The sequence below is a fragment of the Anoplophora glabripennis genome, unplaced genomic scaffold, assembly GCF_000390285.2.
Source record: "Anoplophora glabripennis isolate ALB-LARVAE unplaced genomic scaffold, Agla_2.0 scaffold5, whole genome shotgun sequence".
Lineage (NCBI taxonomy): Eukaryota > Metazoa > Arthropoda > Insecta > Coleoptera > Cerambycidae > Anoplophora > Anoplophora glabripennis.
The window spans coordinates 3,515,901-3,538,966 of record NW_019416525.1 but is presented as its reverse complement, the minus strand read 5'-3'; the positions used below and the strand labels follow the sequence as shown (position 1 = coordinate 3,538,966).

At 34.6% G+C, this 23,066-nt stretch overlaps 2 protein-coding genes across 7 annotated transcripts in view; both read left to right on the top strand.

The window, feature by feature from the left end:
• The window catches only part of LOC108906746, a 28,842-nt gene extending 23,627 nt beyond the window's left edge, over window positions 1-5,215 (top strand). The window contains exons 4-5 of the mRNA XM_018710100.1: window positions 4,913-4,925; window positions 5,107-5,215. Coding sequence (XP_018565616.1) covers window positions 4,913-4,925; window positions 5,107-5,215 — 122 coding nt within the window. The remainder of the gene's footprint in view (window positions 1-4,912; window positions 4,926-5,106) is intronic.
• Window positions 5,216-10,111: 4,896 nt separating this feature from the next.
• Window positions 10,112-22,468, top strand: LOC108906825 (putative leucine-rich repeat-containing protein DDB_G0290503). 6 transcript variants are annotated; one of them, XM_018710230.2, is made up of 25 exons: window positions 10,112-10,488; window positions 11,210-11,325; window positions 11,387-11,485; window positions 11,538-11,752; window positions 13,606-13,772; window positions 14,456-14,997; window positions 15,051-15,204; window positions 15,255-15,464; window positions 15,520-15,651; window positions 15,730-16,018; window positions 17,077-17,479; window positions 17,538-17,841; window positions 17,892-18,357; window positions 18,413-18,552; window positions 18,614-18,730; window positions 18,781-18,939; window positions 19,127-19,387; window positions 19,450-19,618; window positions 19,672-19,798; window positions 19,853-20,236; window positions 20,299-20,536; window positions 20,595-21,875; window positions 21,935-22,038; window positions 22,116-22,197; window positions 22,258-22,468. In XM_018710230.2, the coding sequence occupies exons 2-25, from the start codon at window positions 11,228-11,230 to the stop codon at window positions 22,297-22,299; spliced, it is 6,183 nt and encodes a 2,060-aa protein (XP_018565746.1). In that variant the 5' UTR covers window positions 10,112-10,488; window positions 11,210-11,227; the 3' UTR covers window positions 22,300-22,468. The 6 variants fall into 6 exon arrangements, with proteins under 6 accessions (XP_018565746.1, XP_018565744.1, XP_018565745.1 ...); XM_018710228.2 differs by having other exon boundaries at window positions 13,606-13,790; window positions 15,523-15,651; XM_018710229.2 differs by having other exon boundaries at window positions 13,606-13,790; window positions 15,733-16,018.
• The last annotated feature ends 598 nt before the right edge of the window (window positions 22,469-23,066 follow it).

The following is a 23,066-nucleotide window of genomic DNA, read 5'->3' as shown; positions in this document are numbered from 1 at the left end:
AATTGAAGAGTAATTCGAGAAAATCAGAAATAAAACTGCATGGAAAAACGGTTGCATATTGCAACTCCTCAAACTTAGACTTTAGAAACAGTAAGAACAAAAATGAACATCGGAGCGGGCCTAAGGGTTCTAATAGAACGTTCGTCCCCACAGAGCCTCGCCCGAGAACATCGAGGGTAGGTCAAAGGTTTCTACCTAAGACTAAGGAAGTGAAAAGTAATTTTGCAACTAGTGGCGACCAGGAACATAGGCCAAAGCATAACAACCAGAAAATTCATCCTAATTTAAATTTAAAATCATTATTTTTTTCGAAATTTTTTAAAAAGTACAAAATTCAAACATTTATGATTAAAACTGGATTAAATTTGCGACTTCGGAATTGAATATTTTTTCGACTCGTCTGGTGCCTAGCAGAGGTCGAGTAACACCAAATCAGACGGAACAAAGTGCGGGGTCCTCGAATCCATTTCCATGCAGAACAGGCCACAGCTCATCCCATGATATATGTAGTGGAAGTACACTTAAACGGTAGCGCCATCCCGAAATTCGAACACGTACACGGTTTTTGCATGTGCATCCGTCCCGACGCGCAGTCGGGATAGTTAGCCGACCGTTAGAGTCCTCGCCCGACGCTTACAATGCTGCAGATGTGCCCCTTTTATATCCGCTGGCGGGGTTCGAACGGCTCACGAACGTGATAATTGCGTTTTGTTTTTAAAACAGACCCACGGAATCGGCGCGTAAATACAATACGGATCGCGGGGCGACGCCGGATGGAGGGGACGGCGGGCGTCCAGGAGCAGGCGACGCGTTTTGGCAGGTTCACGTCTATGGGTATAATTTCGGTTATATTTTGCGGGTGATTTATTGCCAGAAGTCGTAAATGTCGATGTTGCAGGCGACGCGTACTGCGTTGGCTTGGAACTTTTTGTTTTCGTTACGGGGTGTAATAATAACTGACATTTATTTGGGTAAATATACGAGTGTATCTACTGCGTGAGAGAGATAGAGAGAAAATTTTGGAATTTTAAGTTTCATTATAGAGGCATCGGCAGAATAGACTTAAGAATTTAAAGTTGCTGTAAAATCAGTATACTGTTTTGGAATATACGGGGCGTTCTGAAAAACACTAGCATTTAGAACATATTACAATTTGTTCCTATGAGCTATGGGCGTATCTTTTCCGTTTTCAAGATACAGAGCGTTCAAAATAATTTTTTAGAATCTAGTCTCGGTCCTATATTCCACAAAATTCGACCGAATGAACTGAAATTTTGTAATATGGGGTTTCTGGGTATGCTTAAATACTTTGAAGTTATTACTTTTTGGCTATATCGTACTGGGCGTTCAGTGCAGTACGCCGCGGGAACATTTTACGTCCTAACTTTTTTGAGGTTAATCTTTTTAGTCTTTTTGTCACTGGCTGCTATGGAAAATTTTATTCTAAACAAAAAAGGTGCTCTTGTAAGAAGTGCTAAAATTTGCAGCTAGTATCCCAAAATTGTTGTTTTTTTATTTCAAGTAGGCTTGTGTCAAATGAATGTGTTATGTGCATTATCAGAACAAGTACTGCACTGAACGCCCTGTATGATATAGCCAAATATTAATGACTCCAGAGCATTTAGCATCCCTAGAAACCCCACATAACAAAATTTCAATTCATTCGGTCGAATTTTGTGGAAGATAGAATCGAAACTAGATTCTAAACAAATTATTTTCAACGCGCTATATCTTGAAAATGGAAAAAGATACGCCCATGGTTCATAGGAACAAATTGCAATATTTTTTGAAATTCTATCAGGCCCTGAATTTATGCTAGTGATTTTCAGAACACCCTATATATGAAGACTTTATTTTGTGTAAATAAGCTGATCTTTATTCACAAACTTCAGGTTTGATTTGACAATTGGCAGCCTCTTCTGTCACATTCGCTGTTTTGTTTACTTCTGGGTTTTCCTATGGCTTTTTCCAGCTTTATAAGATCTTTCTCAGGTAACCTTTCTTGTTACGATTGTCACTTCACTTTATTTTATTATTTGTAGCACTGTTTGGTTCTTTTATTTACTTCGATGTGATTTAATTTTTCACTTTTTGTTCCAGCAACTGAATTTTAATTGGTTTTGTTACTAACTTGATTTTTTACTGGAACTAGAACTAAATTCTTACCGAGCTTGGACTGACACTAAAACTGCTCTCTCGACTTCTCTGCTACTTAGTTTTATATAAGTTTCTGTATGACAATTGACAATCGCAGAAAATACTAGAATTTTCTTGACTTTTCCAGTATATGTCAAATTTTCTTTCACAAATTATACGTTTATATGCACATTATCTTAAAACGAACGACAATTTTGAAATCCTCATTTTAGAGCTTTCTTTTTATATGCAATAGAGTGCATTTCTAGAGTGCAGTGAATACAAGTTTTTTGTGTGATAAAAATACTAACAGCATACCACCTGTGCCATCATTTAAAAGACATTCCGTAGAAATACTCTGGTGTATTTTCGGCTCTCATTAATTAATTTGTTATTAACATTTTAGTGCAAAAAACGCGTTTTTTTAATTTTTTGCTTATAAAACCAAAACCGCCAGAGCAATCTCAATTCTGTAAATGGAAAAGTTGTAGGAAATTAAATTTCGAAGATAGTGAGAGGTCGAGTGATTCGGTCGGTTGATTAGAACCGGAAAAAAAACGGAAAATTCGGCATTTTAAAATAAAATTCATAACTTTGTCATTTACGAAGATTAAGAGCTGAAATTTGGCGCAGAAGTAGATAATTATATCAACTTTAAGTGTGCAAAAGGCAGGCGCTGTCGGACACCATTAGGCTTACAATTGCAATTTTAATTTTTTTATGCACAGAGAGTCTGCTTGCGTTAAAAATGGTCCGATTGTAATTCCAATACCGGTTTTCAAAACTAGAAGTAAAATACTATAAAACGTCAGGTTTCAAATTTTCGTTAAAGGGCAGGGAAATGAATGAAACATGGACTTGAACATCGGTGTAAACGGCCGAGCGGGCGCAAGTAGTGGAGGAAGAAGGGGAAACGCAAAAAATAATGGTCCGACAGCGCCTGCCTTTTGCAGAGTTAAAGTTGATATAATTATCTACTTCTGTGCCAAATTTCAGCTCTTAATCTTCATAAATGACAAAGTTATGAATTTTTGAAAAAAAAATGCCGATTTTTCCGGTTTTTCCGGATTTTCTTCCATTTTAATCAATCGATCAAATCGCTCGACCTCTCATTTTCTTCGAAATTTAATTTCCTGCAACTTTTCCATTTACGGAATTGAGACAGCACTAGTAGTTTTTGTTTTATAAGCAATAAAACCTTTAGAAAACGCGTTCTTTGCACTAAAATGTTAATAACAAATTAATTAATGAGAGTTACGAGTCGAAATAGTTATTTTTGTATCTAGTGCGCGAAATGCTACTTTGGTGATCGAGAATTGAATCCTCTGAAAAATTATTCGAGACCACCAAAGTAGTTCGCGCACGAGATGCAAACAATATTTTTTCTACATACGTCAAAATCTATCTCTCTCTTAAAAATATTATAAATAAGTAAAATGCCTAATTTATTATAGAAAATAGTGTTGAGCTGGCTTAAAATGTCTTTTCTAATCAAATTTTCACTGTTACTATGGAAACAAAGTGGCTGTTGTTGACAACAATAATAATTATTTTAAAGTGACGTTTGTGCTCGCGTCTTCAATTTTTAAGTGCCAGATATTATTTAAAATAATGGAAATTGCTAGTGACGATGAACTNTGTTAGGGCACGTTTTAAGTCACGTGACTTTTTACATTTGCGAACAGCCTGTAACTTTTTTATTTCTCGACTTAGAAGGGTGCCGTTTGGTTTGTTGGAATCCTCGGACGAAATTCTAGAGGGACGCCAGAGTTAGTTTTTCGATATTTTCAACGGTTAAAAAGATATGGAAGGAATTTGTTAGGGCACGTTTTAAGTAATACGTAAATAATGCAAAATAATGCAATTTTTTAGTTTTTTTTTATATCTCGAAAAATAATGATGAATCGTCTTACTGTTAATAGGATTTTTGTAGAGAATAAAAAAACCTATAAAATGGTTTTCTGTGCGACCCGATCGGTTGATTTATTACAGAGAAAATCAGGAAAATCCTCTAAAATAGACTTTTTTAAAAAAATTCATAACTCCGTCAAATTTGAAGCTGGAAAAACAATCTTGCGGAAAATGACAGATAATAATATGTAGTTTAATAGAGCAAGACGATTCCATCATTATTTTTCGAGATATTATAAAAAAAACAAAAAATTGCATATTTTGCAGTTTTTATTGTTTAAAATAAATTGTTCGCGACTTTTCTGGGGAAATCACTTGGGTTTTCATTTACTAAGTATTTTTCAAAAGAAGATACATGAAATTTGCTGTAATATTGAAGTGTGCCAAAAAATTGGTTGGCCTACTAACCTAATCCCATCCATACCTTTTTCCGTATTGGATATATTTCGAAAAACAAATTCCCGAGTAATTTTGACATTTCAATTTTTCTAATATAACTGAAAAACCATTGCACCATTAAGCCTAGTTTACACGACTCTAAGTGGCAGAATACACGTCCCTGTAAATCTTTTATTTATAAAAACGTACCGATTGCATCCATCTAGAAACGTAAGAATATTTCGGTACCCCTCGCTCGACCCCGCTTTCTATTTTCCCGCAATATATTACGCGAAATAGTTATGCAGACATTAAAGATCCTACGCTCGGAATACGCGTGGAACAGGGGAACAATAAATCTTTGTTATTTATTAAAGCGACTTGTATCCTCCAATAGAGTCGAAGCATTACGAAGTTTACTGCGTGCAATAAGTGACGCATAAAGTACGTTCTAATCAACTCTGGTTGATTTTATTGCCCGTTTAAGGTGCTTTACAACGGTTAATAAACGATTATAAAATGCCTACATGAAATAAAGATATTTCATTTTTTGATGTCGCCCAAACGTATTTAACAGTAAAATACGTCGGTGTTGTGTAATATACATATACAGGGTGTCAATCAACTACGTCAAAAGTTAAAAACCTGTTTTAGTAAACCCTGTTTTATTCTTTTTTTTAGGAAGAGACGAGGTGCAATCAACGCCAAACAGCTGGCTTTCTTGGAGAAATACCGTCCCAAATCCAGGCTGAAGAAGAACGGACACAAGAACTCCTGCTGCGTACAGTAAACTCTCTCTCTTATATATGTGTTCAATAAAAAAAAAACAGGGCACTTAAATATAATGTTATTTCAGTATCATATGTGTGAATATACGTAAATTTGCTTATTTTGTTTAAATCGAAAGTGTATACAATTTTTTTCGAACATACTACCTAAATATATAGTGGTGTTCTTGTGTTACAGCTTCGATTTAAAAGAAAATGTGGTTCCGCAACACACGTGGTTTGATTTTTTTTTTTAATTAAAATTGAATTGATTTCTCTGAATTTCTATGAATAACTATTGAATGTAACTAAATGTTAAATATTGTCCATTAATGTTGTAATGATTAATACTTAAACATTATTAATTTTATCGTATTTTATAATTGTTATTTATTCACTTATTGTTCATAAAAAAATTGTTTTTACAAAATAATTTGACGAGTATAACTAGTTCTTTATTTTCCCCATTGTTAGGTAATTCGTAAAGTGTAATTTATTCGCAGTTTGTAGACTAATTTCGTGACAGCAGCTTTCAGTTTATTCGTGGAAAAATATTCTTTGATATTTTATCATTTACTCTTAGTTACGATGTAATACATTTAAAATTATATTTTATAAGTATATTACAGTCATCGGATCACTTAGCTTTCACATTTTTTATGTAGATATTCTGGACAAATATATTTTATTATTATCAACAAGCCGTTTCACTTACAACCGTCCCCCGCCAAAAACGCCAAGTGTAAAGCCTACCTTAACAATTTTTTTGGCTACAAACCGATCAAAGATCCCAACATCGTCGCAATCCACGGAGAAAATAACCGTGAATCTCCATTAAATTCAAGTTTCGCTTATTTCTGACGAAGAACGAACCTCCATTCTTCCTTTGTTTTCAAAACATCACGTACGCCACCGACATCGCCGCGAATAATGGGAAGCAAAAAAAATCGCATCTACCGAGCTCTGGCCTTTGCAACAAAAGATTCGTCTCGTTAAGCGAAAGCTTTGCCATTGTAGCTGTTTAATAATGTAACTACAGATCTTGCTGTTACGTCACTAGACATCTGGTAATGACGTCAAAGGGTCAACTTATTTTTTGTGGTTAATCGCAAATCATGAACCATGAAAGAAATTAGTCATTGGATTTGATTTTCATGATTTACATGTTAAGAATCATTAATTTTTACTTTATAAAAGAACTGAAATGAAATTATTGCTTTTTTCAAATACATTCCTTTTTATTCAGTTATTGTTACTACATTATAGTGGCTGGTCAGAAGGACGAGCAAAGAAGTGATGGCAATGGTTGAAAATTCTACTTTTACACAAATTAATGCTAATATTTACCGTTTAATTGACGCAATGCTTGTTAAACTGTTCATGCAAATATTGCGCTGCATTTACATCAGCGACAGAGGAATTTCATTAAAAAATGTTAAACATTTCGTATAGTAAATACCTATTAAAATATTGGCGTCACATCGGTCTGTTGCGTTCAAGGACTACAAATAGAACATTAGATATCCAAATTTAACTGTAAGCAAGAAGATTTCGCGTGTTTTTCGGATGTAGAGAGCTTTACGTCGAATCGATCTTGCCTCTAGGGCGGCCGACAGAGGGGGTTGTGACAATATGACGGTTCAAAAGAAAAATGAATTAGAAACAACTTGGCAGACCCCAATTTAATGTATGTAAGTAGGATGACCTCCTACATATCTCAAAAAAAGTGTGGATAAAGGTTTTGTGTTCCTTTCAACATCACCATATATTAACTATTTGAATTATTATTAATTTCACATTAGCCTATATTTCCATCGTTTTGCAACGAACTCGTTAGCGATTTTATCGTCCGAAACGTTTAGTTCCGTAGATTTCAATGCATAAAACTAAAAATAGACATAATTAACAAACAATAAGCTAACCAAAATAGACGTGCTGAGGTCAAAAGTGCGGATAACTACATAAGGTTGCATCACACATTTCCAAGACGTAACTACAGCATTCTGTATTTTTTTCAGGTACCTAATTACTGAAGCAATCAGTGAAATCTGTAGGATATTGGGAGGGTTAAAGGTAAGGCGCTCCAACCGCAACAGGGGATCATTTAAACACGCGTTCAACACACTATATACCAATGTAGACGCTTTGTTTACGTATTAAGTTAAACAACCGTTGGCTTGTGCACGTTTGTGCTCTTTCATCTAAAACACCTAAATTCTAACCCAAGGTTAGGCTAGAAATAAAAATATTTACAGTCCAATATTAATATTTCCAACGCAGTCTTAGCCTCTTATTCCAGTGTCACAATATATAAATTACACAGTATTTTTAACACATTATTAAAATATTTTTTAACGGTTATTAAATGTCGACGCCGAACGTGCCAAATATAAGCTGAGATTTTGTGAATGACGCTTTATTTAACAAATTCTCTACAGGATTTTTTTTTATAAATAAATGCTTGGATCTTGAGAATTCGAGCTGTAATATAGTGTTGTTGCTTTATTTTAACAGCAAAAACAAAAATAAGTCGAGCAGTGTTATTTGATAACAAACATTTAAATTTACTTAAATTTTTGCTATCAATGAACACTGTTTGACTTCACCCGACACGATTTTATTCTATTAATATGTATTAAATCTATTCACAAGGAGGCCACCTGTTCCCAAAAACAGTTTCCAACAGTTAAAAGCATGCGCATTCCGATATAATAAGGTTTACATGTAGTTCAAAATTCATTATTTCGAATCAAATGCGATTGCCCAGACTGTTGGAAACTATTTCTAAGAACAAAACTAATAATAAATAAATTGATTAGGACGGCCACAGAAATTTTTAAAGTAAACACTCTTTTTTTTATTTTTAATCAATTGAATTACATTTATCAGTTTGTAATTTAGCTTTTTTCAAAAATTGTAATTTTAAAGTACTATTTTTTCTTAATTTTATNACAAAACTAATAATAAATAAATTGATTAGGACGGCCACAGAAATTTTTAAAGTAAACACTCTTTTTTTTATTTTTAATCAATTGAATTACATTTATCAGTTTGTAATTTAGCTTTTTTCAAAAATTGTAATTTTAAAGTACTATTTTTTCTTAATTTTATCTGTATTTAACAAAAAAATTAATTTCCAAATAAAAAATTATTTAAATAACTGTAATAATTATAACTAAATACATTCATATTCAGTGTTGAAATATATACGTAAACAAATTTTTTCATTGAAAAATTGCAATAGCATAGGGTAAAATATACAGTGTATTTAATGTATAAATAATACATTTTGTTTATAACAAAATATGTGCAAATTAGACAGTTGGCATTACGATATTCGAATTCCTTGGCTCGTGAGACATCGGATTAAAAAAATATCGAAATTAGTCCATTAGAAGCGAGACAATGCAATTTTTTTCGTACCTTCGCAATTTGAACCTCCGAATTCAGTCTCGGAGCAAAAGCCCCCTCCACCACTTTTCGTGCGAGCGACCGCTTTTCCGCTGATTTATTTATGTTGCCGATAACTTATGGATATGAAAATTTTTCCAGCTTAGAACTCGGAAGAATGAAAACACTGGATCAAAGATTATTGCTAAATTGTTTATAAATTAATGGTAAATGCCGATAAACTTTGACCGCTTATATCTTGAGAACCAATAAACGGGATTTAACTTTTTTTTAAAGAAGCGTCTTTCCGAATACTTTAAAATTATAATTTTTGAAAAATCTAAATTGCAAATTGATGTATTTTATTTTATTGTTTTAAAATTAAAAAAAAGAGTCTTAACTTCAGAAATTTACTATGTCCGTCCTAATCAACCGATTTCAATTTTTTAAAGCCCATTTGAAAGGTTGAGCCGTCTTTTCTATGTGAAAAAATTTTCAAGTATCTAGATGCTTTATTTGAGGCTGTGCAACATTTTCAAAATTCGAAAATTTTTTCAAAATTTGTATCCAAAAAATTATTTTGCGAAAACCATAGGACCAATTTTAATGGAATGTGGTGTGTTGTTTTATTATACTCTAAGGTTTTTTTTTACCTAAATTAGAATGAAAAAACTTGATTATTTTGCCTTTTTTTCATCAATTATTGCTATATTGCAACATCGGTAATTAATTTGAACATTTTTAACTTACAGTACATTGTGCAAAACCCAATTCTACTAAAACCTTTTTTCCTCTTCAATATTCTTCCAAAATGCATAGGTTCCAATATATAAGTAAAAACTCAGATAAAATAGGTATTTTTTTAAATTTTTTAAAAAATTTTGCAATTTTGAAAATGTTCCGGACTTCGCCCAGATCTAGTGATCTACACTTTTATTATGTGTTGTACTGAAGGCATTCCAGCAGAAGTGGGATATATCGATAGATAAGCACCTATTCCTGCAATGTATTTCCTTGATTTATTGTTTTTACTGCTTTTAACACATTTTCCGTTAGTTTTTGTTTGTTTGTTTAATTAATTTTCTGGTACAAAACTGCTCGTGATCTATTACTATTTATTTTTTATTCAAATTTTCTTTGTTTTATGGATTTAGATAAATTATGGAATTATGTTTTTTTTTTACTATTTTTGCTCTCTTATCTCTCTTAATTGGGCAATTCCCGTTGAATATTGCAAAATACATAAATGCAAATTTGCGTAAGTAAATATTTTGTATAAGTTGTACTTTTTATAGACTTCATTTTGAAAATATTTTGTTTTGCAACCCTTTTGTGCGCCAGTGTGGCCCATTTTTTAACAACGAAAGACAAAAATACGTGTTTACGACTGTCTTGGCAGGCTGTCAAGCGACATCAGAAATTTTACGATATATAACTTATACTCCGGTTGCCGAGCGTAAACGGTTCACTTGGCTTCGGAGGGGTGTTGTGGCGTTGAATAAGGGAAAAAGCTGATGAACTGCCCGCCGTCGATTTTAAGAAATAAGGATTTAGAGAGAGAGAGCCCGCGATATTTGGCATCTGTCCCGAATTTAGATAAGCGATGAGCTACAATACGGTACCCGGCAAGAAAATCTGGCTGGCAAAAGTGACGTCGGACTCGGACTTGAACGTAGTATCGTCTTCGAACCTCTGCCCGTGTTCCGCTTTGCGGCAACGTGTGTATATGTTCGCATTAAATTTTTTCCAAAAACCAGGACACCGATGTACTGGCCCCCGTGTTATGTAACCTTAAGGTTATTAGTTAAAATAATACTGTTGCGGATCCGCTGATCTAAGGTCGGCGCTTTATATGAATTTTTTTCCGTGCAGTGCCCCGTTGTGAATATCCAGTAACAAATACACAGTAAGTGTACGTGTGATTGCTAACATTGTCGTTTTATTACTTTTTAATTTATATGCGGATCGGAGTATACACGCGTGTGCTAACAGGCTGAAGCTATATATAGATAGAACTCGAAACAGGAATCGGGCGGTTGTACTTGAAAATCAACCATTTTTTTCCCATTAACATAATTTACAACACACCACGTAACTGGTTGCCGCATTCCGAAAATTTCCGAAAATGCAATGCCCCTACACGCGATCTTTTAACGATCCACGTTCCTAAATTGAAACTAGACTCCAAAATAAACGGATAAAGGAGGATAACACGTTTTAAAATAACCCACCACCCTCAGGTGGTTATCTGTTAATCGTGCTCTAAAACAAAAATTTCGGAGAACCGTCGATTTAGAGCTGGTAGAATCATTTAAGTGTATATCCTTGTCGTTACCGATAAGTTGGAGAAAATTAGTGAAGTGATTTATTTTAAAAATACTACGCTATTTGCCAAAAAGAAAATGAACTAGGTATTAATTGACAGCGACGTTGTAGTTGCCAAATCCAAAAACTTTCTTAATTTCACCAATACTAGAGCGGAAGTACCTCGTATTTTTTAAAGTGAAGTGCTAATTATTAAAATCTTGCGCATATCAGAATATATAACAAACTAGCAACAATAAAACACTTACAAATTTATTGGGCACAAAAACATCGTGTCTATTTTGTCTCGTTCTTCCTTTCAGCGTTGTGCAGCGAAAATCATGCATCATTTATACCCCCTAGCCAAAGGCGACCCACTGTGCCCCCTGGGTTTCCACCCTCAAGTAAGGTGGCCCACTAGGTGTAAACGGTGCTTCAGGTAAAATTAATTTACCCCATTTAGTTGTACGGTGGTGAAAAACTCGATTAACTATTCTTAGGGACTATAAGGAACATGGCGGGAAAAAGAGGGATGATGACAAGAGCTTACGTAGGGACGCGTCTACAGCGTCTACCCCTAGTTTATCTTGGAACTCCAGGTAAGTCTGAGGATCTGTATCCCTCGAACTCGGTCTATTTTATATTTTCAAGTGATGGGGAAACCAAGAGAAGGAGTTGGGTGTCTAGTTCCAATTTGGCGAGCGACAAGAGTAATAGTTCCAGTGACAGTGGCTACAACAACCCCTCCTCGTGGACGTCTACCCCGGACTTGGCCAATCTTGAAGATGACACCCAACCAGTTACAACGGTCAGCATTAAATTACCCAAGAGAAAACAGAGACCCATAGACACAGGACAAAGAACAGGTAATAAAAAAAGTCGCCGATGTTTCCGATTAGATTCCAAAAATTTTCCAGTTTCTAAAGGTGTAAGCCCTGTATCAGTTTTTGTTTTTGAAGCATCACTATGTTTTACATTTTTTGCCGATAAGTATGATTATTTAAAAATATACAGGGGCGCCGGAAAATTCGCCGCAAATAGGCAAGATTTTTAATTATGCTTTTCTTCCAATAGTTTTTTTTTGTCTGAATATTAAAAAAGGGCAATCTAAATATGTGAATTTTAAAGTAATTCGAATAGCGTTAATTATAAATCATAATGAATAATTTTTTGGACAAATTACACAATGACAAAAAAAAAGTTGTCTGTACTTTTCATGCGGCATGTTATTCGTAGTATTTTTGCCCCCTGATCACGAATCCGGTGTCAGAATTGAGCTATCACATCACAGGAATTTCCTAACCTCAAAAAACAGGCCAAAAATAGCAAAAATTCACGAATGTGTTAGGAAAAATACAAAAAACATTTTTTTCTACATTCAAATGTTCATTTATATGGTTAAGACCCCGCCGAATGTGAATCCGCGGTCAGAATTGATGATTCTTTTTCTAACCTCAAAAAACGGGTCAATAATGGTCAGATATCACAAATTTTCAAAAAATAACAGATTCACGCCAAATTTGGTATACGGGGGTTTTCGGGGACGCTGATCACGGATCCGAGGTCAATTTTGCAAAATTCAAGATGGCGGATCCAAGATGTTCGACCAAATTTTCAAAAAATAACAGATTCGCGCCAAATTTGGTATACGGGGGTTTTCGGTGTCGCTGATTACGTATTCCAGGTCAGAATTGCAAAATTCATTTGGTAATATTTTTGTTTACTTTACAACCTGAGTTCAATTATGTTTTAACCTTCTTTTTTTCGGCTATGTCTTATTCTATTCTAGGTAATGATTAAATTTTTAAAAACGAATTCTGTACATCCGATCTCGGATTCGTGATCAGTGACCCCGAAAACCCCCGGATACCAAATTTGGCGCGAATCTGTTATTTTTGGAAAATTCGTGTTATCTGACCTTAATTGACCCGTTATTTTGAGGTTAGAAAAAGAACCATCAATTGTGACTGCGGATCACGTTCGGCGGGGTCTTAACCGTATAAATGAACATTTGAATATAGAAAAAAAAATTTTTGGTATTTTTCCTAGCACTTTTTTGTGAATTTTTGCTATTTTTGACCTGTTTTTTGAGGTTAGCAAATTCCTGTGATGTAATAACTCAATTCTGACACCGAATTCGTGATCAGGCGGCAAAAATACTACGGATAACATATATGTGGCATGAAAAGTACAGTCAACTTTTTTTCTTTATTAGAAACTTTACCAGGGGAATTAATACTTACTTTAATAATAATATTGATACAGTTGTACTCAATATATCGAGTCAAAAATAAAAAATAAAAATATCAAAAACCGACATAATTTTTATATCGACATGGAAATATAAACATAGTCAAAATAAATAATCCCACGTTTTTCGCATTATTATTCATTATCATGAATAACGTTTACGATACGAAGGACCAAATTAGTAAACCAGGTTCAGGGTTAATTATTTTATTTTAGTAGCGCGATTTTTAGAGCACGTGGCGTTAAATCCTGGAAATACCACTTAACGACCACATGCGCTATATGCGTGTTACGTCTAACGGTTCATTAAACGACTTCAGCCTGAATTTGGCCAAAATTAAGGTCAAATCAACAAATGGGATTCGCTAAAACTTTTTTCTGTCTAACTGGAAACGGTAAACCGCGATTAAAAAAGATAAATTGAACAAGTGTATTTTGTTTGACAAAAAAATATTCGAATCGTTTTTAGTTTCAGATAGTTTTACTATTAAAGACAAGTCGACAGTATTCAACAAAACTGACAGTTTAGCAACTAGGGCGAAAAAATTGCAAGCTATCAAAGAATCTTCTGAAAGGGGGAGGAGGATACAAATAAAAGAAGTAAAGACGTTATCGGAGGAACCAACCAATCACGATGTACAATTCTTAATTCATGTAATTACGTGTTTGTGCGTTTGTTTTAACCCTTACCTGTTCCTTATTTCGAGAAATTTTATGCTTTTAGTAGATTCCACACGAATTTCTAATTTCAAGTAGAAGTAGTTAATTTATCATTAATTCAGATATATAAGTTTTTTAGTGCTTGAAGAACAACAACACACACACTTATTGTGGTATGGGTAGACTATTTTAGTTATTGCACTGGAAATGGTGAAAATTAAAAAAAAAAGTGAAATACTTGTTTTGCCTCTGTAATTTACAATGAAATAATATTTACGTAACTTCTTAGGAACAGAGGAGGGTAACCAAAAACAGATACAATTCATGTATCATGAATACACAGACTAACAAATTTACAAAAAGTATCTGTTTTTGTTCCACCTTGTATATAACTCAGACACCTATACAAGTGAGAAGTATTGTGTAATTCACATGTGATGTTTATACACGCTTTGATTGTCTTAATAATACGAATTATTTTGTTCAGAAGAATTAACAACTAATAATTTACTCATCTTTCGAAAGTAAAAAACAGTATATTCCCACGGACCTTTACATTCCTAAAAAAATATACGGTGGGCGCTAAAAAACAGTGCAATTCCCACACTTTCGCAAGATGACACTCGATTTTCAAAAAATGACTCGCCTTAACGCTTCAGGTAAAAGCAAAACCCAAAAACGAACAGTCGCACTCTCAAGACAGCTCAGACAACGACGACACCGTAAGCTTGGCGGGAACGGAGACAACGGACACAACTCTGGTCGACGCGCAGGACACGGAGTTCAGGGACCAGCTGGAGAGCTTGAGGAAAGAGTTGGAAACGACCAAAACAAAATGCGACAGGCTGGAACGTGAAAAGAGCGACATCCTCCTCAGGAGGCTGGCTGCCATGGAAACCACAACCAGTAAGACAACTGCGACGGAGGTGCTTAAGCTGCAGCAGAAGTGCAATGAGATGCAACAACAATTAGAAGATCACAGGGACGAGAAGAAAAGTTTAACACTCAGAGTTAAAGAACTGGAAGAAGATTTAGAACAAAGACCAACCGCTCAGCAAGCTCAGAAGGTAGCCGATGAACTAAGATCCAAACTGTTAGCTGCTGAAACCTTATGCGAAGAACTGATGGATGAGAACGAAGACATCAAAAAGGAACTGAGAGATATGGAAGAACAAATGGATGAGCTACAAGACAATTTTAGGTACCTACGTAATAAATAAATAGCTTACTTTATACACTCTTGTGTTATTTCAGGGAAGATCAGGCAGTCGAATATACTTCTTTGAAGAAAGACTTGGACCAAACGACAAAGAATTGCAGAATACTGTCATTTAAGTTAAGGAAAGCTGAAAGGAAATCTACTCAACTGGAGTTTGAAAAAGCTGAGTGTGAGAAAAAGCTAAAGGACGTAAGTTCTTCTTTAGAAACTTGGGTAAAATATTGCTCGTTTTTACTTAGATTTCAGGCAGCGGTACTACACTAAACCAAATAGAAAAAATCAAACAGCTAGAACAAGATTTGAAAATGGCGAACGAGGTTTCGCTGCGTCTACAAAAAGACCTCGACGAAGCCAACCAGAGACTAAAAGCAGAGGATGGTAAGGCCCCAGCAACCAAAAAAAAAGCGCCTATGCTTGGAACGATCGGAAAGAACTCTTCAACTGACGGTGTAAGTAAGTATAATCGAAAAATTGGGCTCTTAAATGATAAAGTTTGTTTTCAAGAAGAAAGTCTCTCGGGAATCGCTAACAAGAGGAGGCTCACAAGATGACCCTGCCCAGCTGCTTCGAGACCTTCAGGATTCCCTGGAAAGAGAGGCCGATCTTAGGGAACAACTTAAATTTGCAGAAGAAGAGGTAAAATAACAATTAAATTCATACATAGTTCGAATCCGACGAGCTAGCTATGGATTAAGTAACTCATCTTTGTATTAGCAGACCAAACGGTTGTCAAACAAGACCCAACGTGTGAAATCATCTCCGCGTTCAAACAAATCCACCCAAACATTATACAACAACGTATCTATAAGCACTCAGACTCTGTCAAACAGTTGGACATACCCCTCCATGTATAACAAACACACACAAACTGACGACGACAGTGAATCAAGAAAATCTAGGAATATTCTACTAAACGCCTTACAGTTTAGAAACCTAACGATGTCCAAAATGTATCAACCCGCAAGATCTTTTTCACCGATGTCGACTCTGCTATCAGTAATGGGTAATGCTCTCTTTTAACTTTTCAGGCTCAAACTTTACGCAAGAAAGTCTCAAGGATTGAGGATGATAATGAATCTTTGGTTTTGCAGCTGAAGAAAATGGCTACCAGAGCCAGAAGTATGTTCATCCCCTAAACTGTGTGTCTAATATCTTTAAAGCGTATAATCCAGGAACATTTGCAGCAAGGTTGGCATGATATATATCAATGATATATATCCGATATATATCATTGATATCTATCACGATATTTATTACTTGATATATATCACGATATTTATAAAAATTTAAATAATGATTCCCAGTGGTTTAAAGTTGCTAAAACTGTTAACAGATGACAGCAAAACCGTATGCTAATCGTTGACGAACGTGTTTATTCATGCGATTCCCCGAATTTTTCAACGAAGTAAAATTGAATGAATATTTTTATTTCATTATTTCTCCAGGTCTTAGACATTTCGAGCAGGTGCTGTGTGTTTGTATTTGTTTTAATAATTATGAAATTTATGTTGACTTGGTTGTAAATTGGTTAGTTTTCGTAGTACTTTCAGAATTTATATTTATTTTTTCGTTCTTGTTTTTGATATTTGGAATAAAAATATTTACCTAAATAGTTTCTTAATTTTATTTCGCTACTATAACATTATACATAAACTAATTAATTAAAAAAAATAAATATCAAGACTTGATATATATCGGATATATATCAAGATATATATCCGATATTTGATATTTATATAAATATCATGATATTTGCCATCCATTTTTCGTTTACACTGTTTTTATCTCAGTTCCTGAATTATAAGCACACATATTTATGTCTTTTATGTATAAGGTAGCTTACTAACTGCCCCAAAATTTTGATAAAATAATTCTAATTTTAGTTCCGAGAGGTATATCGAATAATATACGTAGCCTACTAACGCAATGTGATTAACAACATAATTCCAGCCATTTTCTACAGTTGCAATTTTAGTATGTTCCAAATTTCTTGCTTAAGTTTGATGAGGTGTTCAATCTTACATTTTTTATATTACTTTTCTAAGTTCCATCTTCACCTAGGTAGAAAACTAAGTCCTACCAATCAGAGGTTGACCCCGGAACCACCGGAAAAAGGAGAGGTGTCCGACGATGACGACCCGGCTGAACTCAAGCTGCAAATGGAGTTAAGCGAACAAGAAGCTTCGGTCCTTCGAAAGAAAGTTGAGGAACTCGAAGCGGACAACCACAGATTGAAAGCTAAAGTCAAGGAATTGCAAGATAAATGTACCGCCAAGAGTACCAATAGGCGGTCGTTGTTAGGTAGCGACAATGGAAACAGTCTAAATAGTCAAAAATTAAAAGTATTAGAGGATGAAACGAATGACCTCAGGAAGAAACTCATAGAAAAGGAAAGAGACTGTGAACGACTCCATGCTGAACTTAGTCTAACTCAGAAAAGATCTAAAAGCATGCAGAAAAGCAAGTAAGCTCAATTGACACTTTAATAAACGGACAATACCTAAAAGTTATTTAATTTTCAGGTCTTTGGATCTGGACCAACAAACGTTAGATCTAAAGCGACAACTACAAGTCATTGAACAAGAAGCAGCTGTTCTTAGGAACAAAGTACAAGCTTTGGAATCGGAAAATGAGAAACTTGGCTCAGAAAACAAGAGGCTTAGCTTGTTACGAAGCACCAAGAGTTTAAAAACAGACAAAAACTTGGACAAATACATAGACCAAATAGCTACTCTTGAAGTTGAACTCGCTGAAAGGGATCAGAAGATTATAGAACTTGAAGAAGCCCACAGTTCTTCAAATGTATCGGGACATGTCGAACTTAAGGTTACTGAATAGCAATTAATTAATATTAACAATAACAGTTTTTATTTTAGGGTGATTATAAAAAATTCAGTCAAAGGGTACCAAAGAAAATCACCTCGCTGACATCACGGGACCAACTTAAGACGATGGTCAGTGATTTAGAAAAGGAAATAGGTCAAATGTTAGTCGCGATGAAGTCCAGTGAAAACGAAAAGATCAAATTGGAGGAGGAAGTTAGAAAGATGAAAGAGAATGCAGAAATAGAAAAAGCTTTGCAAGAATTAGCTTCTATGAATAGAAAATATGATTCGATGAAGAAGGAATTAGAAGAAGAAAAATCGAAAATTGATAAAGGAAGTAAAGTAAACGAAGATTTAAACAAAGCCCTTAAAAAGACAAAGGAAGATCTTGACACAGCCAACGAGGAGAAGAGGAAACTGCAAGAGAAAATTCATAAACTCAACGAAGAGCAAGCAAAATTAAATGATGATAAAGATAATTTAAATGAAGAAGTATCTAAATTGAAAGCAAATTTAAGTAAGATCCAATTCCCCTGTATTATTTATGTTTATCTTTGTGTATTTTATTTCAGGGAATGCAATAAGTAAACAAGATGAAATAACACTATTAACACAAAAAGCGGAGTCTTTAAAACTTTCTCTGGAAACAAAAGACAAAGAAACCAAGAAGTTGAAAACGGAATTAGAGGAGAAAACAAAGTTAGCTAACGAGGTTATAAAAACGCGCACAATGCTTTTGATTTCCTATTAAATGTACTTAATTTTCGTTCCAGATTACTGGAAAAGCTCAGAAAATCTTAGATTTAGAAGCGCAACTGATCAAATATGAAAACAAATACAACGAAATTGATAAAAAAATGATAGAACAAAATAAAAACTTTGAAAATAAGGTAAATATAATTCACCGTTTAGACTTTTTTAAACAACAAATTTTTTATAGATCGATAAAGAAAAGCAGAAATTGAAAGCTTTGGAAAATGAACAGACCAAGACCGAAAATGAAAAGAAAAAGCTTGGCCAGCAAGTTGAGGGATTGAATACTAAGATAAAAGGGCTAGAGAATACAATAGAACAAAAGAACAAGTTAGTTAAGCAGCTGGTACGTACAAATTTCGAAAAAAAATTGAATACGGTAGAACCTCGATAATCCGAACTAATTGGGACCGAACGCAGTTCGAATTATCATAATTTTCACTAAGCTTCACTAATTTTTCCCAAATTTCAATAGTGCATGGCAGATTATCGAGGTTATACTGTACTATTAATTTTTTTTTTTTTTTTTGTAGGAAGACAGTTTGGCAAAAGAACGAGAAATTGTTTCAAAAACCAACCTAAAAGTTGGGGAACTTGAGAACAGAGAAATTAATAAATTAAAAGATGAGTTAAGTAAATCCAAGGTTTACGTATCTGAGCTGGAATCAAAATTGGAAATTTCCAACAAAACTGCAAAGAATTTGGAAGACAAAATTAAGAAATCGGAATTAGAAAACAAAAATACCAAATTGGAACATGACAGAAAAATCAAAGAACTCGAGATAGACTTGCAGGTAATCTTTAAGAATTATTTACAAGTGCGTTTATAAAATTGCATACAATATAATGATTTTAGAACGAAAGGAAAAAAATTGAAGTCTTAAAAACTAACAGTGACAAAGAACAGAAAAATAGAGAATTAGAACTAGCTGCACTGAAAGCTAAAATAAAAAAGTTAGAGTTGAATACAGGCGGGGGAGTAAAGAGAGAGCTAGAGATCAAACAATTCCAAGAAAACATTGAGAGTAAGTTACTTAAAATCAGAGAATATAAAAACTAACCACCTTTTTACCCCTAGAGCTAGAAAATACAATTGACAGGGAAAGACAAAAATATGATGACTTAACGGCTAAATACGAAATATTAGAGGAAGAACACGTAGTAACGAAAGCCAAATTGGTAATGGAAAAGGAAACTTTAGAGACGTAAGTTACAAAAGTTCAAATTACTCATCACCTTTAATTATCCATATTTTGCAGGCAATATAAAAATCTGAAAAAAGAATTGGACCAAGTAGAAAATGAACTGAGGATTGTAAGAGACACCTTCAACACAAAACAAGACCTGTGGGTAAAGGAAAAACTAGAACTGGACCAAAGATTGAAGGAACTCTCCAGAACATCATACAATGGAGGAGATTTGGAAAAGCAAAGACTAAAAGCTTTACTTGAAGAGAAACAGTCGGAGTGCGAGCAATTTAAAAAGGAATGCGACTCAATACACGATCAAATGGACTTTATGAGAAGAGAAAATGATGAATTAAAAAAGAAACTCGACGATTATGAGAAAGTCAATAAGATACAGAGAAATATAAGCGCTGACAGTAGTGCTATGGAGAAAGAAATCAAACAACTGAGAGTGAGGTACGTTGTAGAATTTCATAATAGAACAAGTTACCTATTCGTTATTCCCTTTTTCCTTGCAGACTGAATAATGCTGAAAAATCCAAAAAATCTGATTTAGCGGAACTCAAAATGAGGTATGAAAGTCAGATAAACGTAGTGAATGGCGAATTACAATCGTTACAGAACCAAGTGGTTAGATTTAAAAGGGAAAAGGATACTTACAAGCATATGCTGGAATCTGCCCAGAAAACAATTGGTGATTTGAAACAATCGCCTAAAGCAGCCAGGAGAGGTTCACAAAACATAAATTATGACGAGGTAAAGTTAAATTTAAGAAATAATAAATATTCCAACGTTACCTAAATTTTATTTCTAGATGGAAGAGACAAAAACCAAAATAGCCACTTTGGAGCAGCAAATCAGTTGCATGGAAGACGAACTTTCAGAAGCTAGACTGGAAAGCTCGAGGCTGAAGACAGAGCTGGTCTCAGAGCGTTCTTCTTACGAAGTTAAACTGTCAGAATTGCATTCTAGGGTCAACGAATTAGAGGAAGAAAAAGTCCTGAGCAGTGGAAGGACGAAAATAGTCGGTCTGAGGACAAGAATGGAACTGGCTTGGCAAAAAGAAAGGGAAGAACAACAGAGATTACTTCAAGAAACCGCTACCCTTGCTAGAGACTTACGACAGACTCTGTTCGAAGTCGAGAGGGAAAGAGACAAAGAACGTTTGGAAGCCAAGAGGAAGCAAGATCTATTTAAGAAGACTTCCGAAGAAGAACAGGAAGAAAATAAGAGGAAAATCACCGAGTTACAATGCGACTTGTTGGAACTGAGAGACGCTCATGCTAAATTACGAACAACCAACGAGAAACTGCGCAGGGAAAAAGAGAGATACGAAAAGGAAAGGGAAGACTACAGGTCAACCATTAATGGAAAGAAGCGTATAGACCAGGAAGATGACAGGAAAGTCACCGCTTTAGTGGAGCAAGTCGATACCCTGAAACAGCTAGCACCTGAATTGTTCTTTTCGAAAGACAACGAAGCTCCTTACACTCCAACACCACCAAGAAGAACAAAATCAAAATCAAGGGAAACATCCCCGGCTTTGGACAGACGGGAGACTTCTATAGCGCCAGAGGAGAAGCAACAACAAATACAGTATATAATGCAGAGAGTCGTACATATAACTGAAGACTTACGAAAACTACAGAGGTTTTCCGAAGATGAATACGAGAGGGAGAGAATACGAAGGACGATGGGAATGAGACGGGCGACGTCCACTGAACACGAAAATGTCTCGGGAACAAGATACAGCACACCGTACATGAGAAAAGCCTCGGTAATCTCTCAAGGCAGCCTAAAGAGGAAGAGTCTTTCCCTGGAACACACCACTCAATCAGAACAGAAGATATGGAACAACGATGACAGCATGTCAAGCCTGACGTCCTTGGAACTACACTCAGATATGGAAACTGGTAGATCCCGAAGGGACGCAAGTCTTGACAGTAGGTTGTCCAGTGGATCCACCCAAAGCGACTTAGGAGACAAGAAAAAGAAGAAGGGTATTATGGGAAAGCTGAAAAAATTGACCAAATCTAGGAGTATAGATGATCAAGACCCGGGGACATTCTCGCCTACTAGGATTCTTTCTTCCAAGGTTAGTGTTGCGATAAAAATAAACAAACATAATTCAAGTTTAAGTGGTTTCGATTTTAGCCCAATTCCAATTCGGATATTGAAGATAGAGGCAGTAAGAGAGACCTGAAAGATAGAATTACTGGTATATTTAAGAAGTCTGGATCTTCTTCACGAAGTAACAGGTAACGATATTAATAAAAGAGTTAGCGAAGACGGTAAGATTGTGATGTAATTAAGACAAATTTTTTATTTTTTGTAGTGTCGAAAGGAGGCACGAGACTAGTTCGACGCAGAGGCCGTTGGTAAGAAATGGTAGTAGCACCCAAATGGCCCAACCTTCTGTACGTTGAATAGTGTTCTGACGTACCTAGTTAATTCAATCTAAAATCCTTGTTTTGCAGGATGTAGATAAACCTCAAAAAACAAAACCCAAGAAGAGTTGATAATTTAAAGAATTTCCATTTTTTATCCCCATGCTTTGACATACTTTTAGTGTATATTTCATGTAGTATTTTAAAGTTCGATGTAAGATATGTGATTTATATGTATTACAACATATCGTGTTTTGTTTATTCTTTCCATTTTTCATCCTACTACAAGAATAAAAACAGATACCTATACATATCTACGTATTTTTTCTTTATTATATTTTGTATTACTTACAGACAGACATCTAGTGCTTCCAGGGTGTTATATCTCCCTCACAACCGCACAAAAATGAAGTATTAATTAGAAACTGATAGTTTTTTAGATTATAAAATACAAAATATTTCCGACAATAAAGCTTAAAGTTTTTAAAATACTGTAAAACAGAATTTGAGGAATTTTCAATTTTCAATGAACCACAGAATACAGACTACATGGTCATATGTCATATTAGATAGATATTCAGTGCTAAAAAAATATCAAGTTATACAAGCCTTCAATACACTGCTGTATAGAAGTTGCATAACTATGCACTTATTTTTATGAAGTTAGCATAGCTCAAAAGAAATTATTTATTAAATTTGCCTTCTAACTGTTATATATTCCTATTTAAAGATTTCCGTTTCGAAAATTTGAGATATTTATGGAATTCAGTCAAAGGTTTAATATTTTTTTATGGGGTTGGTACCATAAGCAAAAAATTGTACAATTTTAATTGATAGGATTTAGAATTTATTTATACCACACGTTTTTCTCACGAAGAAGAAAAACAATCACGTTTTTT